The 16024-nt window shown below is 38.8% G+C and overlaps 1 protein-coding gene across 5 annotated transcripts in view; it reads left to right on the top strand.

Annotated features, from left to right (window-relative positions):
- The window catches only part of BANP (BTG3 associated nuclear protein), a 275918-nt gene that overhangs the window by 163213 nt on the left and 96681 nt on the right, over nt 1-16024 (top strand). For all 5 annotated transcript variants that reach the window (XM_075118461.1, XM_048816312.2, XM_048816313.2 and 2 more), the window contains 3 exons: nt 6577-6707; nt 11495-11557; nt 14368-14412. In XM_075118461.1, coding sequence (XP_074974562.1) covers nt 6577-6707; nt 11495-11557; nt 14368-14412 — 239 coding nt within the window. The remainder of the gene's footprint in view (nt 1-6576; nt 6708-11494; nt 11558-14367; nt 14413-16024) is intronic.

Raw genomic sequence — 16024 nt, forward strand, 5'->3', positions numbered from 1 at the left:
AGACTGGAGTCTATTTATAAGCAAGTTTGCTTCTTGAGAGATGTACAGTTCTGAATACATTTGACCGCATTCCTCCCACTTCAGATTGAGCTTGGTATATGCAGTTCTGACCAACCCTGTTTAAGTTTGTTGATGTAAAAATAGTTTTTAACATCTGTAAAGTAACAGCTGGACTACAGCAAATACAGGTCTCTTTGTATTACTCAGTTACAAACAAATTTCAATATTTCTTTAATGGGCTGCAGGCCTTGCTAACTCATGGATACTCTTGAGTTACAGGCTGTTCCTGGTAGGGAAATAAGAACATATTTATAATGGGGGTTTAAGGTTTTCTCTGAAATGTAGTATTTCCCTGATATAATTATCAGTTCCAAGCTATAGGAAATGCACTTTTAAAATGTTGTTGAAGTTATAGGTGAAACATATTTCTTACCCCATCATTCTGTTCCATCTTGAGTCCAACAGTTACTGGATGGAAGACTCAGGACCCAAGTTTCAGAGTAGCAGCCATGTTAGTCTGTATTCGCAAAAAGAAAAGGAGGACTTGTGGCACCTTAGAGATTAACAAATTTATTTGGGCGTAAGCTTTCGTGAGCTACAGCTCACTTCATCGGATGCATTCAGTGGACCCAAGGTGTCTGGTCCCAGGCAGAACTTTCGCTGCACATAAATGTCAGTGAGCTGTATGCAGTTTGCCTTGCTTGCCAGATGTTTCAAACCCATCTACGGGGAGATGGGTGTCAGTATTGACAAAAAAGGAGGACTTGTGGCACCTTAGAGACTAACAAATTTATTAGAGCATAAGCTTTCATGAGCTACAGCTCACTTCATCGGATGCATACAGTGGAAAATATAGTGGGGAGATTTTATATACAGAGAGAACATGAAACAGTGGGTGTTACCATACAGACTGTAACAAGAGTGATCAGCAGGAGAGTGGCGGGGGGGGGGGGGGCGGGGCGGGGCGGGGCCCTTTTCTAGTGATAATCAAGTTGGGCCATTTCCAGCGCTTTACAAGAACAAAGTGCTGGAAGTGGCCCACCTTGATTATCACTACAAAAGGTCCCGTCAACCCCCGCCCGCTCCTGCTGGTAATAGCTCACCTTTCCTGATCACTCTTGTTACAGTCTGTATGGTAACACCCATTTCTTTTTACGGATACAGACTAACATGGCTGCTACTCTGAAACCTGTCAGTATTGACAGACAGTACCACAGGGATGTTCTATACAAACAGACAGGGTGGTGCTCCCTTCTCTTTCCTGTGTCAGGAAGTCCTCAAACTGTGGGACTTCTGCATTACCCATTTGATACATTATACATAACAGCAGAACCCATTTACTCTGAACAGGGGTATCTGGTACTGGACCTCAGAGTAAATCATATGTTGGGCCTGATCAGTGACATCAAGTACGAAGTCTCTGATCCTTATAACTAGTACAGAGAGATTTTGTTTTTCCTTCAGTGTGGGTCCATTCGGCCCAGGCCAAATATTTGGTCCTGATTCCTGTGAAAAAACTTGTATTACAAGATACAGAAATCACATACCCATGAAACTTCATGAAAATTGTGAGCGAGTATTTAAGCACTGACTTTCTGTAAATTAGGATAATAGTCAGCCATATGGCACACTGACCCAGCCTCCATCAATAGCAGGAATAGAACCACAATTAGAGCAGAATATGCAACAGTTATACATTATTTATTTTTCTCTTTTTGGTAGCTTTACTTGGCTGCTTTATTTATACTTTCTCTTGACTGTCTTTTATGTAATTAAATGTAAAAGTAATTTAAAGCTGCTTATTTGGAGTACAAAAACAAGTACACTTTCCACCAGATAACTAGATTCTAGCTTAGCCATATTGAGTTGGTTTTCAGTTTCCAGACTTAGGTTTAAAAGCACAAATTTGTTGTCTTGCACTAGTCTGTTAATAAAACAATGAGTGTGAGAACAGATACTAATTAAATAAACTATTTTTTCAGTGCATTGCAGCTAAAACATTAGCACATTAGGATAAAGCAGGCTCTAGTAAAAGTAGGGGGTCAGTGAATGCACCTCACATTAAGCAGGACGGGGATGACAACTGTTTACAACACTCTGGCAATGTAAGGAATCCTCTTGAAGTGGATGTAAATGTAATTTTACACCCACTTTAAAATGTCTTTACTCACCTCTGGCAGTTAAGGAGTAGAGAGAGACAGAGTGATTTTGCCGCAGCTGCAGCTCAGAGTGGGGACGCTGACCCAGGGGACCAGAAGAAAGAGGAAGTTATATAAGTAAATGCTGGGCAGGAAAAGCCCTCTTTTACCTGGATCAGGTGAAGCAGCACCCACCCTCCCACCGTTGGAAGTGGTGAAATATCAGGTATGGTCAGGATCCATTCTCAGCATTGCACTAGTCGCTCCTTTCTTGGGGAAGCTGGGAAGGAATTTTCCCCTCACCTCCAGACTGGTCTAAGGAAAGTGTGTGTGTATGTGTGTGTGAGGGGGGGCTGTTTCCTTCCCCACAGCTGGTTCAGGGACGGGGGTTAGTTTGGGTGAATGTGGCACAGGAATTAGGCTATGATATCGCAACTCATTATGTTGATTTGGGACGGATGTCCAGTGCAGGTGCTCCTCAGGGAAGGGATACCGTGATCTGATAAATGCAGCGGTAAAGGATTTAAAGGAGGTATTTGTTAAAGGAGCAGAAACAGGATGGTTCAGGGCTCCTATGACTAACCCTCCCCCACCCTTCTTTATAGCCCACCTTAACACTCATTCGAGGATTGGGGGAGGGTAAGGTCCCCGCAGCAGGTGGGCTGGGGACTAGGATGGGAAAGGGGGAGGGTTGATGGAAGCATCCCTGTTGTTTGTTGAGATGATCATGGAATTTACCTGAACTATACGCTTTTATTTGTGGGGTGCTCCCAGATAATTAATAATAAAGTTGCAGCCTAATTAAACTACATCCAGTGTCTCCTGTCCTTCCTAAATAGCTGGACAGTGAGCACTATTGTATTAAAGATCATTTAGTGTTTCTAGAATAAACCTTCAAAAAGATTAAAGTGGAAGTTTTCCATTGTGGAATAGGGTTCCTTTGTTTTGTGTTTCAATAACTGAGCCCCCCTCCCCCAACTGAGTCCTTTAAAATGAAAATATGTAGATCATTTAGTCATCTTCTTTGAGGACTAGGCTCATCTAGTCTTTATTTAAACAATACATAAAATGGTAAGTTATTAATATAAGAAAGCTGTCCACTGTAGAAGTGCAGTAACATTTCATAACTTTAATATTTTCATTATGGTTATCTGTGCTAATATAGATTCGCAGTGTCTCTCTATGGAATGCTACTGTGTGTGGCAAGGCGCACCCCATTATGTTACCATATAGTGAAGAAGTCATTATTGGGAGTGGGAGGAGAATGGGGAGTGAAATCCACATTTCTAAGAATTTCCTGAATGTAAATTTATATGATTTACCAAAATAGCATAGAGAAAGTGGTTACAATCTATCAAGGAAATAAAATGCATTTAAGTTTCTAAATCCATGTTGACATGACTAGATAAATCCCTTATGGTTAACAATACTGTCTATATACATGAGACATTATGGTCTCAGTTAAACTTCAAAAAGTGCCCTCCAAATAATATTCTCACATAAAAGGAAGGAAATTCAGGACTGGTGCTGAATTTTAATCATCCCTGTTGTGTTGGGTATTTTAAGTTTCATCCAAATAGTAGATGATCTGACATACCATGTGTGCTGCAAGAACCATGTGTAACTGAGCTTTAACTAGCTGTGTCTCAGTTTGTGGGTGCACATAAAAACCTTGTCCCTATTCTCTGCCACTCTGCTCCATTCTCTTCTTTCAGAGAAGGATTCTTGACCTTATCAGTATCTCAGTATTGCTAACCCCAAATATTAGAAAATTGAATCAGGCTTCAAAAAAATTGTGATTAGTTAAAAATCATGGAATTAAAAAAAATACACTTGCAATTCTTTTTTATTTATCTTCTAGTTTTTAAATTTTAGGATACACTTTTCTCTGCAACCATGAGGTCTAGAAATTTACTTATTTTTTTAATGGAAGTTGAGATTCTCGTGAAATCCTGACTCTAGCAATTGGAGTGTTAAGAAAAATACACAAGACTTGCAATAAAATCACAGCAGTTGGCAACACTTTGCCTGCTTACAAGAACAGAACAGTTTAGTCCTTCATGTTGCAATTCTGAATGCATTGCAGATATGATGTAATCTTCAATAGCTCCAGCCAGGCAATACAAAGGAACAGCATGATTTGGTATATGTATTACAGAAAAAAGAAAAGGAGGACTTGTGGCACCTTAGAGACTAACAAATTTATTTGAGCATAAGCTTTCGTGAGCTACAGCTCACTTCATCGGATGCATTCAGTGGAAAATACAGTGGGGAGATTTATATACACAGAGAACATGAAACAATGGGTGTTACTGTACACACTGTAACGAGAGTGATCACTTAAGGTGAGCTATTACCATGAGCTATTACCATCGGCGGCGGGGGGGTGGGGAGAGGAACCTTTTGTAGTGATAATCAAGGTGGGCCATTTCCAGCAGTCTGAGGAACGGGGGGGAGGGGGTGTGTGGGGTGGGTGGGAGGGGAATAAACAACGGGAAATATTTTACTTTGTGTAATTACCCAGCCACTCCCAGTCTCTATTCCAGCCTAAGTTAATTGTATCCAGTTTTCAAATTAATTCCAATTCAGCAGTCTCTCCTTGGAGTCTGTTTTTGAAGTTTTTTTGTTGAAGAATTGCAACTTTTAGGTCTGTAATCGAGTGACCAAAGAGATTGAAGTGTTCTCCGACTGGTTTTTGAATGTTCTAATTCTTGACGTCTGATTTGTGTCCATTTATTCTTTTACGAAGAGACTCACCAGTTTGGCCAATATACATGGCAGAGGGACATTGCTGGCACATGATGGCATATATCACATTGGTAGATGTGCAGGTGAACGAGCCTCTGATCGTGTGGCTGATGTGTTTAGGCCCTATGATGGTGTCCCCTGAATAGATATGTGGACACAGTTGGCAACGGGCTTTGTTGCAAGGATAGGTTCCTGGGTTAGTGGTTCTGTTGTGTGGTATGTAGTTGCTGATGAGTATTTGCTTCAGGTTGGGGGGGCTGTCTGTAGGCAAGGACTGGCCTGTCTCCCACAATCTGTGAGAGTGATGGGTCGTCCTTCAGGATAGGTTGTAGATCCTTGATAATGCGTTGGAGAGGTTTTAGTTGGGGGCTGAAGGTGACGGCTAGTGGCGTTCTGTTATTTTCTTTGTTGGGCCGGTCCTGTAGTAGGTCACTTCTGGGTACTCTTCTGGCTCTGTCAATCTGTTTCTTTACTTCTGCAGGAGGGTACTGTAGTTGTAAGAACGCTTGATAGAGATCTTGTAGGTGTTTGTCTCTGTCTGAGGGGTTGGAGCAAATGCGGTTGTATTGTAGAGCTTGGCTATAGACAATGGATCGTGTGGTGTGGTCTGGATGAGAGCTGGAGGCATGTAGGTAGGCATAGTGGTCAGTAGGTTTCCGGTATAGGGTGGTGTTTATGTGACCATTACTTATTAGCACTGTAGTGTCCAGGAAGTGGGTCTCTTGTGTGGACTGGTCCAGACTGAGGTTGATGGTGGGATGGAAATTGTTAAAATCATGGTGGAATTCCTCAAGGGCTTCTTTTCCATGGGTCAAGATGATGAAGGTGTCATCAATGTAGAGCAAGTAGAGTAGGGGCATTAGGGGACGAGAGCTGAGGAAGCGTTGTTCTAAGTCAGCCATAAAAATGTTGGCATACTGTGGGGCCATGCGGGTACCCATAGCAGTGCTGCTGATTTGAAGGTATACATTGTCCCCAAATGTGAAATAGTTATGGGTGAGAACAAAGTCACAAAGTTCAACCACCAGGTTTGCCGTGACATTATCGGGGATACTGTTCCTGATGGCTTGTAGTCCATCTTTGTGTGGAATGTTGGTGTAGAGGGTTTCTACATCCATAGTGGCCAGGATGGTGTTTTCAGGAAGATCACTGATGGACTGTAGTTTCCTCAGGAAGTCAGTGGTGTCTCGAAGATAGCTGGGATTGCTGGTAGCATAGGGCCTGAGGAGGGAGTCTACATAGCCAGACAATCCTGCTGTCAGAAAGTTGCTTTCAAACCTTGAAGGAAGATGGTGTGCTGGCAGATGCTGAACAGGTGGAATGAGGATTAGAGAAGCTGAGAAAAATTAAAAATTTTGCTACTTCGATGGTCCGTTCACCTTCATGACACTGCCTTCTGAGTTTCTTGTTGTAGCATAACTTGCATTTATAGCAAAAATACATGTGTAAATTTGTCATGTTTCAGAGAGTAAGCTATAACAAAAGCCTTTTTATTGTACCTCAATTTGTAACCTGACCTGTAGGCTAGTAATGAAACTGCAGGCAAAGCATAAGGGTAACATAAACATTCTGCATCTGCTTACTCTCTGTTTGTTTGTTATTTTCCTACCTATCCATTATTGCATGGCAACTGGCATGGAGATGTGCAAATGAAATAAGGTTGGATTTTGTCTTTTCTTTTTCTTTCCAGAGGGTACTCAGAGCACAGTGTCAACATCTAATGAAATCCAGCCGAACCAGCCACAGGCCCTACATTATGCACTGGCTAATGCTCAGCAGGTTCAAATCCACCAAATAGGAGAAGATGGCCAAGTCCAAGTAGTATGTACTCATTCTTCATAATCTCCTCCAGTTTAAAAAGTCCAGAACACTGAACATTTATGTGCCACATAGCTCAGATTCAGCTCTTTCATCAAAAAGATGATTAGCTTATTCTCCCCCCCCGCCTCTTAATCATGTTTCAAAAAATCCTTCCCTCCAAATAGTAATCCATCCATTTATGATTCACATGTCTTCCTTTTTTTGTAAACTGCATTCAAAACCCTTTTTGGACATCTGATAGCTGAATCCTTTACATGTGTGTTCATTTAAATGTATGTATATAAGCAAACGTTGTAAATATTGACGTTAAATTATAAAAAACCATGTTTTAATTAACTTAACATTTTGACCCAAATCCACAAAAGCCAGGAAATTTAAAAGTTAAGCCAGACACTACTGCAATAAGTCAAACCATTGTGCTTTTTAAATTAATGGTGTTGGTATACTCTGAGGAAACTTTCCTTGGCTTTTGTAGTTTTATGTCACAATCTTAATGCAAGAACTATTTTGTATGTAATTAAATAATTTTAAAGGAAAAAGCAGAAGTGAGGTAAAAAAGGTATTGGAATACGTCATATTGTGGACCCCTAGCTTTAAAAATTAAGACGTTATTATCTGTATAACTGTGTAGCGCTTAGGAGCCCTAGTAATGGACCAGGACCCCATCATGCAAAGTGCTGTGCAAACAGAAAACAAAAAGTTGATCCCTTCCCCAGATAGCTTAGTATAAGTATAAACCAAGAGAAGACAAATGGAGACAGACAGACAGACAGAGGAGTACAAGGAAATAATGAGACAAATTTGGTAAGCATGATCGGCAGTGGTAGAGGGTAGTAGAGTGATGCAATGAGAGGGGTGACATGATCAAAGCAATGAGCCAGGAAAATGATCTTTGCAGTAACATTCTGAATGGATATAGTTAAACAAGATTGCATTTGTCAAGGTCAGAGAAAAGGATTTTAGAGTAACTGAGATGTAAGATGATGAAAGCTTGAACAAGACTCGTAACTGTGAAGATGCATAGGAAAGGCCATACCTCAGAGGTGCTACGCACAAAGGATCTTCAATACATAGACATAGCTGGCTGTGAGGACTTCTGAGTTGAAGATGATACCCTGAGTGACAGGCAGGATGGTGGTGTTACCTACTGTAATCAAAAAAGGAAGTATCAGGGAGAGGTTGCGTGGAGGACAGGAGAGGTAAGCGTAGGAGATTAAGAACTCTGCTTAAGACATATTGAGCTTGATCTGATGCTAGGCATCCATTAAAAGATATCAGAGAGACAGGCCAAGATTTTAGTTTGGAGAGAAGGTCTAGAGTGGAGAAGTAGATCTGTGAGTCATCAGCATAGAAGTGGTGGTTGAATTTGTGTTTGTAGATAAGATTATCTAGACATAAGGTGTAGAAGAAGAAAAGGAGCCAGAGGACCAAAGCCCTCTGGAAACTCCCTCAGAAAGTTGAAAAAGGGATGAGACAGATCAAGGACAAGCTGAAGAAGTGGTTAGACTTAGGAGGAGAACCAGGCAAAGATAGAGTCAAAGAAGTCAAAGGAGGACAAAATTTCAAGAAGAGCAGCATGGTCAATGTAGTCAAAGGCAGCTGACAAGTCAATGAGGCTGAGGATAGAGTACTGATTTTGAGCTTTGGTTAGGAAGAAGTCATTAGAGACTTGGGTGAGAGCGAGTTTAGAGGAGTGAAAGTGGTGGAGGCCGAATTAGAGAGGCTCTAGGATAGAATCGGAGGAGAGGCACTCCAAACAGCAGGTTCAGAGATTTTAGAGATGAAAGGGAAAAGGGGTGGTAGTTTGAGAAGAAAATGGTGTTGAGGACGGGGGTTTTTTAAGGTGGCAGAGATTTAAGCATGCTTGTAATGTGAGGATAACAAGCCAGAAGAGAGTGAGAGGTTAAGAGGAGGAGTAAGGGAAGGGTATGATAGAGAGAGAATGAATCCTGGCGCTACGGGTTTGGCTTTAAGAAAAACAGCAGATACCCCGTAAGACTTGCCATAAAATAGCAAGAGTTGGCAACAGTGCATCAAGCAAGTCTTTCAGGCCTAAAGATTAAGGCAGAGCTCATTTTCAGAGGTACTAAAAACTTGCAACACTCATTGATTTGTAGATTATTATATAGGTTATTATATAATTCCATATTTAGTATTGCAACAGTCTGTAGCAATCTGTGTTATTTCTTTACGTAACATCAAGCAACTTTTCCGTGTTGTAGGGGAATTGCCTGGTGAAATAAAGCTGGCATAATCAGGGCCTGAAGTGAACATGCAGTGCACTCTGATTTTTCACGGGCACAAAAGTACCTAGGGACCCATTCTAGCCAACATAAATTAGAGCAACCCCATAGCTACTGGAATTTGTGCCCCAGGATCAGAAGGGAGAAGGAGGTATGGCTCCATGTCTGTCCTCATTTTCTCAGAGGCCCCAAGTGGTGATAAACTGGTATAAACTGTTTTTTTATGATGCGCTGTCCTAACTTGTACAGCATTGCACAATTGGCTTGATGCAATTACGAATTTTCACAGCTTTTCTTGGAGCATCATGCACAATGGATGGCAAATCCTGTATTTCTCTGGAAAGGACTGTTTCCCCCAAACAGCAACATATCACAGGCTAATTGCTTTCCTTGAGGGTCTGTAGGCTAGATTTCCTATTGGAGTTAGTCTGTAGGCCAAACGATTAAACCTCTGAAATGTGGCAGAGCTGTAAAGAAACTTTCAAAACCAGAGGTATAAACCCTCTTCAGCAGTAAGCTTGTAAAAGAGAAACCTCCCTTTGAGAAGCAGTGTTGTTTAAAAGAACTGGGAGTCAGGGTTATTGGGATCCACTCCCAGCTCTGCCATTGACTAGCTGTGTGATCTTGGGAATTCCTTTGTATCTCAGTTTCGCCATCTATTACAATGTATATATTAATTCTTACCTACCTCCCAGAGGTTTTGTGAGGTTTAATAAACGCTTGTAAAGCATGTTTGAGATCCTTGCATGAAGAGCACTCTCAAAATGCAAATTACCATTATAAGATATGTAGACAAAAAGTCTGTAGCAGTAGATGTAAAAAGTAAGGGCATACCAAATAAAACTAAATTTTCATCTATGGAATCAAAGTTTAAATCTAACTTGGAGTTTGGGAAACCTATTGCAATCCCCAGTCAAAATCTAAACATTGCTGCTATAAATCTGGTCCAGTAGGTTCTGTAGAGAGGCCCAGGACCACACCAGATGGAAACAACATTGCACTTTGTTCTCTGGAAAATGATTTGTGTAGATCAGGCTTCGGGTCATTAGCGGGGCATAATGCATTTGTGGTTACCCGCCCTATACAGTGTGTGTGAATTGCTGATGGCCTTCAGATTTCAGCATTGCCTATGCTTGCACATTCAGACACACACAAATATTTACACAGAAAATGCAAAAACCCAAACCAACAGTGCTGGGACGGTCTGGATGCCCAGGAACTGCAAATGCAAATTTTGTTTGGGCGATAGGACTAAAAATAATAATTTTTTTTTTTTTGTGCTTGAATTGCTTAGGTGGCCATACTAAAATCATTGGCCTTGAAGGTTAACTACGTACCTGCAATGGATGATTGAACAAAGTCACCTTTTTTCTTTATTCTAAAAGAATTGCCAAAACTATAAACGCAGCATAATCACACCTTTTTAATTTTCAATGCTCTTCCCTGGGAACCTCTGAGAGCTTGGTGTTAAGAAGGGAAGGCAATTCTTATCTCGACATGGATTGAGTCTATGCTCTAATTTTATATACAGTCCCTATTGTCAGTTTGATACTTTCAGTATGTTTTTTTTTTCTCCCTATAAATCGCGGTTTCCTTTCAAAGGAAATGAAACTGTTTGAAATACAGGGATCTGTGTTTCTTTGAAATTCACATGCAATTGTTCTTGTGTTATAAAATAAGAAAGGCCTTTGACGGTATTCCAAATGGATATCTTTAATCTCAGTTTCATACAGGCATATTAAAATGAAAACAAAGCCTTATAAACTCCAAAGTAGGTTATTTAGAATCCAATTTTATCAGCAGGTAAATTACAGTAGCAAAAGGTTCTTTAGGCCAGTCAGGATACACAAGGAATTCTTTCACTTTCCTCCCCAAATTTTTACCAAATGGAATACTTGATTTCTTCCAGGAGTGGTTGGTAAGGGTCATCAATATAAAGTATCAACATTATTAAAACCACTTTAGGGCCAGATCCTCAACAGGTGTAAAAGCTTGGCCACTATATATCCCTTTTTGTATTTAGCTCAGCTGTGGCTGCATTTCATCTGTGACAGAAGATTTTTATATTTTACTGATATTATATAAATATTATATATAAAAGATTATATATTATATATAAAATATTTTTCTATTTTACTGATATATCTCAGGCTCTGATCCTGTAGTCTCTCTGAGTTGTTTACAGGTTTGGTCCGATAGTTTGTGGATCAGTTAAAATTGAAAACTGCTCTGATATCTTTTGAGGAGAGAGGCACTCTATAAATGTAATCATTATTCCCATTTGTGTCCTCTCCATCATTGGACGGTTAAATGCTTTCCCCACAAGGCGTTCTGTTCCATCTGAACTTCTGATAAAAGAATGGAGAAATATGGATACACTTAATTTTTATAAGCAATTTTTATACGTTTGTGAGTTTCAGTGAATTTTTTCCCTCCCTCTCCAAATACATAAAACTATAATGAATCTGAGATAATAGCATCTTCCTCTAGTTTTGATTTTCTTCTGATGCTTCTTGGTGTTTTCTTTTGTTGCGGATCCCACAGGGTCACCTCCACATAGCCCAGGTGCCTCAAGGGGAGCAGGTCCAAATCACACAGGACAGCGAGGTGAGCCAAAATGCCACATGTCATCTGAGTAGATACTGGTCAGAGACTAGGGCTACATTTCTTAAACCACTGTTCTCAGCAATGCTGAAATAAGCGAAAGAACCCGGTGAAAGTGGAACTGAATGCATGTGGTAGAGCCACATTGAAAGATGCCTCAACCTCAGCAAATGTAGCACACTCCTGCTCTGTCTATAGCTTTATTTGGCCAACCAAGGAATGCCATGTGTGTTTTGTATTAGCAAATTGTGGCTTATAGCTGATGTGCTTTTTAATGGGCTTCATGGGAGGCAAAGTACAGTACCTTCAGGGTACCACTATAGCTAGTACAACTTTTGTGCTTAACAAGCGCTGCAGTTCAGCAATAAAGGATTTTAGTAATGCAGCCTGCAGAATATGTCCAAAATACCTAACGGTGTCTTTCACTGAGCTGCAGAACTTACTAGGAGGATTTTTGAGATTCCTGTTAGTGAAAGTATTTAGAGAATGAAGCAGTTTCTAGAAGCCTGGCAGTGACTACATGCCTCAATTACAGTTCTATCAACCTCCTGTCATAAAAATAGTGCAGCGAAAAGAAAACTGATTCTCCAGAGTTATGGCCCCAGCCTTGAAATTATTACACAGGCAAAACTCCCATTGGCGCCAATCTGTCCTATGTATTTTAGAATTCATGAAATAGTATGGTATACTGGGGTCCTTTGGTGAAGGGTATGTTCTGATTCCCTGCTCTGAGCTTAAAATTATTACAGTAAATAGGAGTGAGTTTTAGTTAAAAGAATTCTCCTTTCAGGGGCTGGATGGGGTAAAGAGAAACAAGAATGAATTTTCAAATTCTGTGGCTCTGAACCCAGCTGTGGTCAGGTGGATATTTGTTGTGAAAGAGTCTTCTGTGGGCATGAGGAATCACTTCAGAGACTAAACTCCATTGACCTCAGTGGGAGTTGCCTGCATATAAAGACTCCAGGAAGAAGGCTTACGTTTTAGCCAGGCGGTCTGAAAACATCTGGATTATAATTTATTCCAATATACACTCCTTTGAAAGAAAGTGGAATTGCAGCTAGTCCGGGTGGATTGATTTAAATCAAGATGATTTAATTCACCAAGTGGAAAACCTTGATTTAAATAATTGATTTTAATCAACTTTTCCATTTGTTCTTCAGTTATTTTCTAAAGAAAGGTGCATTCTAATTGGTTGATATAACCATTAAAGCATGTTGATTTACAACTAAATACAGCCTTTCCACTAGATTTGTTACATTTTTTTGCTATCTAGCAGGGTACACGATAACTATGTTTATTTAGGCAATTATATAGCTTAATATTTTTGGATTTCTATTAATTGTACATTTTAGTATATTGGAAAATGGTGAATGATATATTGCTTATTTACTAGATAATTAACTTCTTGTCATGATTTGTGTCAAGCTGCATTAGGATGGTAACTATAATTTAATTAAACACACAAAACAAAGTTTACTTTTATTAAACAAAACAGCCTTAAATGTTTTGGATACATAAACTTTCTGTGTTTCACTTTACAACTAAATGATTTCCTAAACAGAGGGATTAACTGTAGGCAGTAAATTAAACTGATTATTTCAGGTCAGACTGGGAACATTTTCAAATATGCCTAAGTGAAAGTGACTGGAGCTTAAATTCTCTTGAAAATGAGACAGTCACCTAAGTTACTTAGACTGACCGATTGTGCCATATTCATAAAGCTTGGTGTCAAAAGTTAAATGTTTTCTTCCTGATTCTTTCTTTATATAGAAAAGCAGTCTTTAATTCAAAGTTTTTGATATTGGCTCATAGATTCAGCATATTTATTTTTTATTAAAATGTTTTAAGAGATTATAATAAATGAAGGCCTTGACATATTTTGTATTAAATTCAGATTTTATTTTAAACAGGTTTATTTTTAAAGAGAAAAACTTCTTATAATTTAAATAACAAAATAAAAAAATTGTTGATTTTTATCCACTGTGCTGGCAGTAGTATAGAGTGTAAAAAAGATGAAAATGAAAGAAATCGGTATGTTTTTCTCACAGATATTTGCCATTTTACCTCTTGTGCATAAAGTGTTTTGGGGAGTTTTTTTCTTGTTTTGTTTGTTTTTGTTTCTTTTTCCTTAAACATATTTTTAAAGGACCTTTTAAAGAAATTTAATTGGGGTTTCTTTGTGTAATGAAGTTCCTTCCCTTTTCAATTTTCATAGCTAAAGGTCTTTTGCAAATAGTCTACAGCATTCAGAATCTTTGGTAATATGTGCCTAGGAAATTCCTATAATAGAACTCTTTGTTCACATTTTGGGTTGAGTTTTAATAAAGTAAAAGAAATGGCTGTTAGCACTAATGATAGCTTTGTAACAACAGACATTATATCCATTAGGAATGGCACATACATTTCAGCCAAAGATTTAAAAAATTACTCTACTAATTTTAGGATGACAAATGTTTTGAATTGTGCATGTTTGCAATTTTATAAAAATGCGGGAATATGAGAAGGGAAAATCTACCTCCATAAAAGCCATATAAATAGATTGCTACTTAATCATTTTACTATAACACTCTTTCCCCTCCACCTCCCCGCAAAGAACTGTTGTTTTAAAATGAGAAAATCAGTAAAATAGTACAGGCATCTGTTCTCTGTGGTTAAAGTGCAGGAGCATTGTATTTGTGTTTTACTGCCAAAAAACATAGACCTTCAGAAGAATTTCCTAAACTAATAGATTTCCTCAAATAAATACACATCTCCTTGAGAAGTGCTACTTTATTACTAATTCGCAAGTTCTGTTTCTTATTCTTATTTTACAGGGTAATCTGCAGATACATCAGGTTCATGTCGGTCAAGATGGGCAGGTAGGAACTGATCCTTCTCAGTTTTAGGTAGTGTTGCTGTTCAGTCTTCATAATTAAACGTTACGTATGGATTGACTTCATATTACCAAAAGGTGTTTTAATGACCAAAATGTGCGCAATGTCTTCTATTTAAATCTTTCTGGCATAAACAGAAAAAAATATTAAGCCACCAGTTGGTATTTTGCCTACTTATGATGAAACATTGTTTTCTATTTGACCAGCATTATTTCATCACTCATGCAATAATATACTTCATCCGTATGTTTTATAATTTTCTTGTCTTTGGCTTCTTCATTGTTGTGCTAAACTAGACTGATTATCTTGTGCACAGGATGTTTCTTTTCAGGCTTTTGTCATTGACTGTCAGTGTAGCCATATGTGGACCATAAGCTATGCAGACATAAGAAAATTTAAGCAGACATTTTTGTATTGTAGGAATGTCTAGAGAGAGAGAGAGAGAGCGATCTTTCACATCTGGTTGTGTTCTTTTTGATAAGATAGCTTTATTAGGCACTTATGCTATGTGGAACAGGATGAAACTGAGTCTCAAGCTGCAGCAATGACTCTGCGAGATTGTTTGAATTAACATAATTTCCATATCAGGTGGAAGTGAAGTTGCTAACATCTGATCACAGGACATCCGTTACCAAATTATGTTAGGTTAAAATACCCACGGTAAAAAGTACTCATGTAAGGGAAGCTTTCTGTCCAGGCCACTTGAATGAACAACTGTTTTTGTTCATGCTGAATCTTATAATACAAGCTGTGTTCAGATCTAGGACCAGGGCATGAACTTTGGCAAGACACAGGCCACTTGGACTCTGAACCTCTGCGGAACTATTGGAACTCTCAGTCTTTGGCCATTCCTGGCCTTTTGTGTGCTGAAACAACCTAACCTGTTAAAAAAAAAATCTCTTTAGAAAATTAATTGTATGGATTTTAATCCAAAGTGTCTTGTTGTAGTACTATTGTTAGGCCACTGAAATAGGATAATATGGAAGTCACGTGTTGGAACATTCTTTTTGGCATTTCACTACTTCCTTTATCCTTCATTGGCCCTTCTGCATGCAACAAAATGCCAAGTAAAGTCTTATGGGAAGAAATAGTGCATATTTAACCCTGGAGCTTTTATTTCTCTTTGATACTAACAAGGTGTGCAGATTATTTGCAATTTTCTGATATTACAAACCTAGCGGTGTTATTTCATACCACATAGGGCACAGTTTATGCCATAGTAAATGTTCTGAATCTCTGCTTCTGCAAATAGATCCAATACATGTCAGTTAAAATATTTTTATTATTAAAACAGTGTCAATTTACAAGCAAAAAGATTTGGATGATCACATTTTGCTGATGGTACCTATGCGGTGATGGTTAAGTGAGCCCATTAGAGTAGCATACATCCTGTGTGGCTGTTTCCCATGCTGGAATAAGAAGTTATGATGTGAATATGAGTTTTCAGGGCTGAACTATTTTTGAAAGAGTTCATGAAATTTTGTAGATCTAATAGATGATTTCTAATTGGTGGAAACTTAGAAAGGATAAATAAGAAAAAGTTATATATATTCCAGAATTAGGGTTGTATTACAGAAGAGAAGAAAAATACAGATGA

The sequence above is a fragment of the Caretta caretta genome, chromosome 12, assembly GCF_965140235.1.
Source record: "Caretta caretta isolate rCarCar2 chromosome 12, rCarCar1.hap1, whole genome shotgun sequence".
NCBI lineage: Eukaryota > Metazoa > Chordata > Testudines > Cheloniidae > Caretta > Caretta caretta.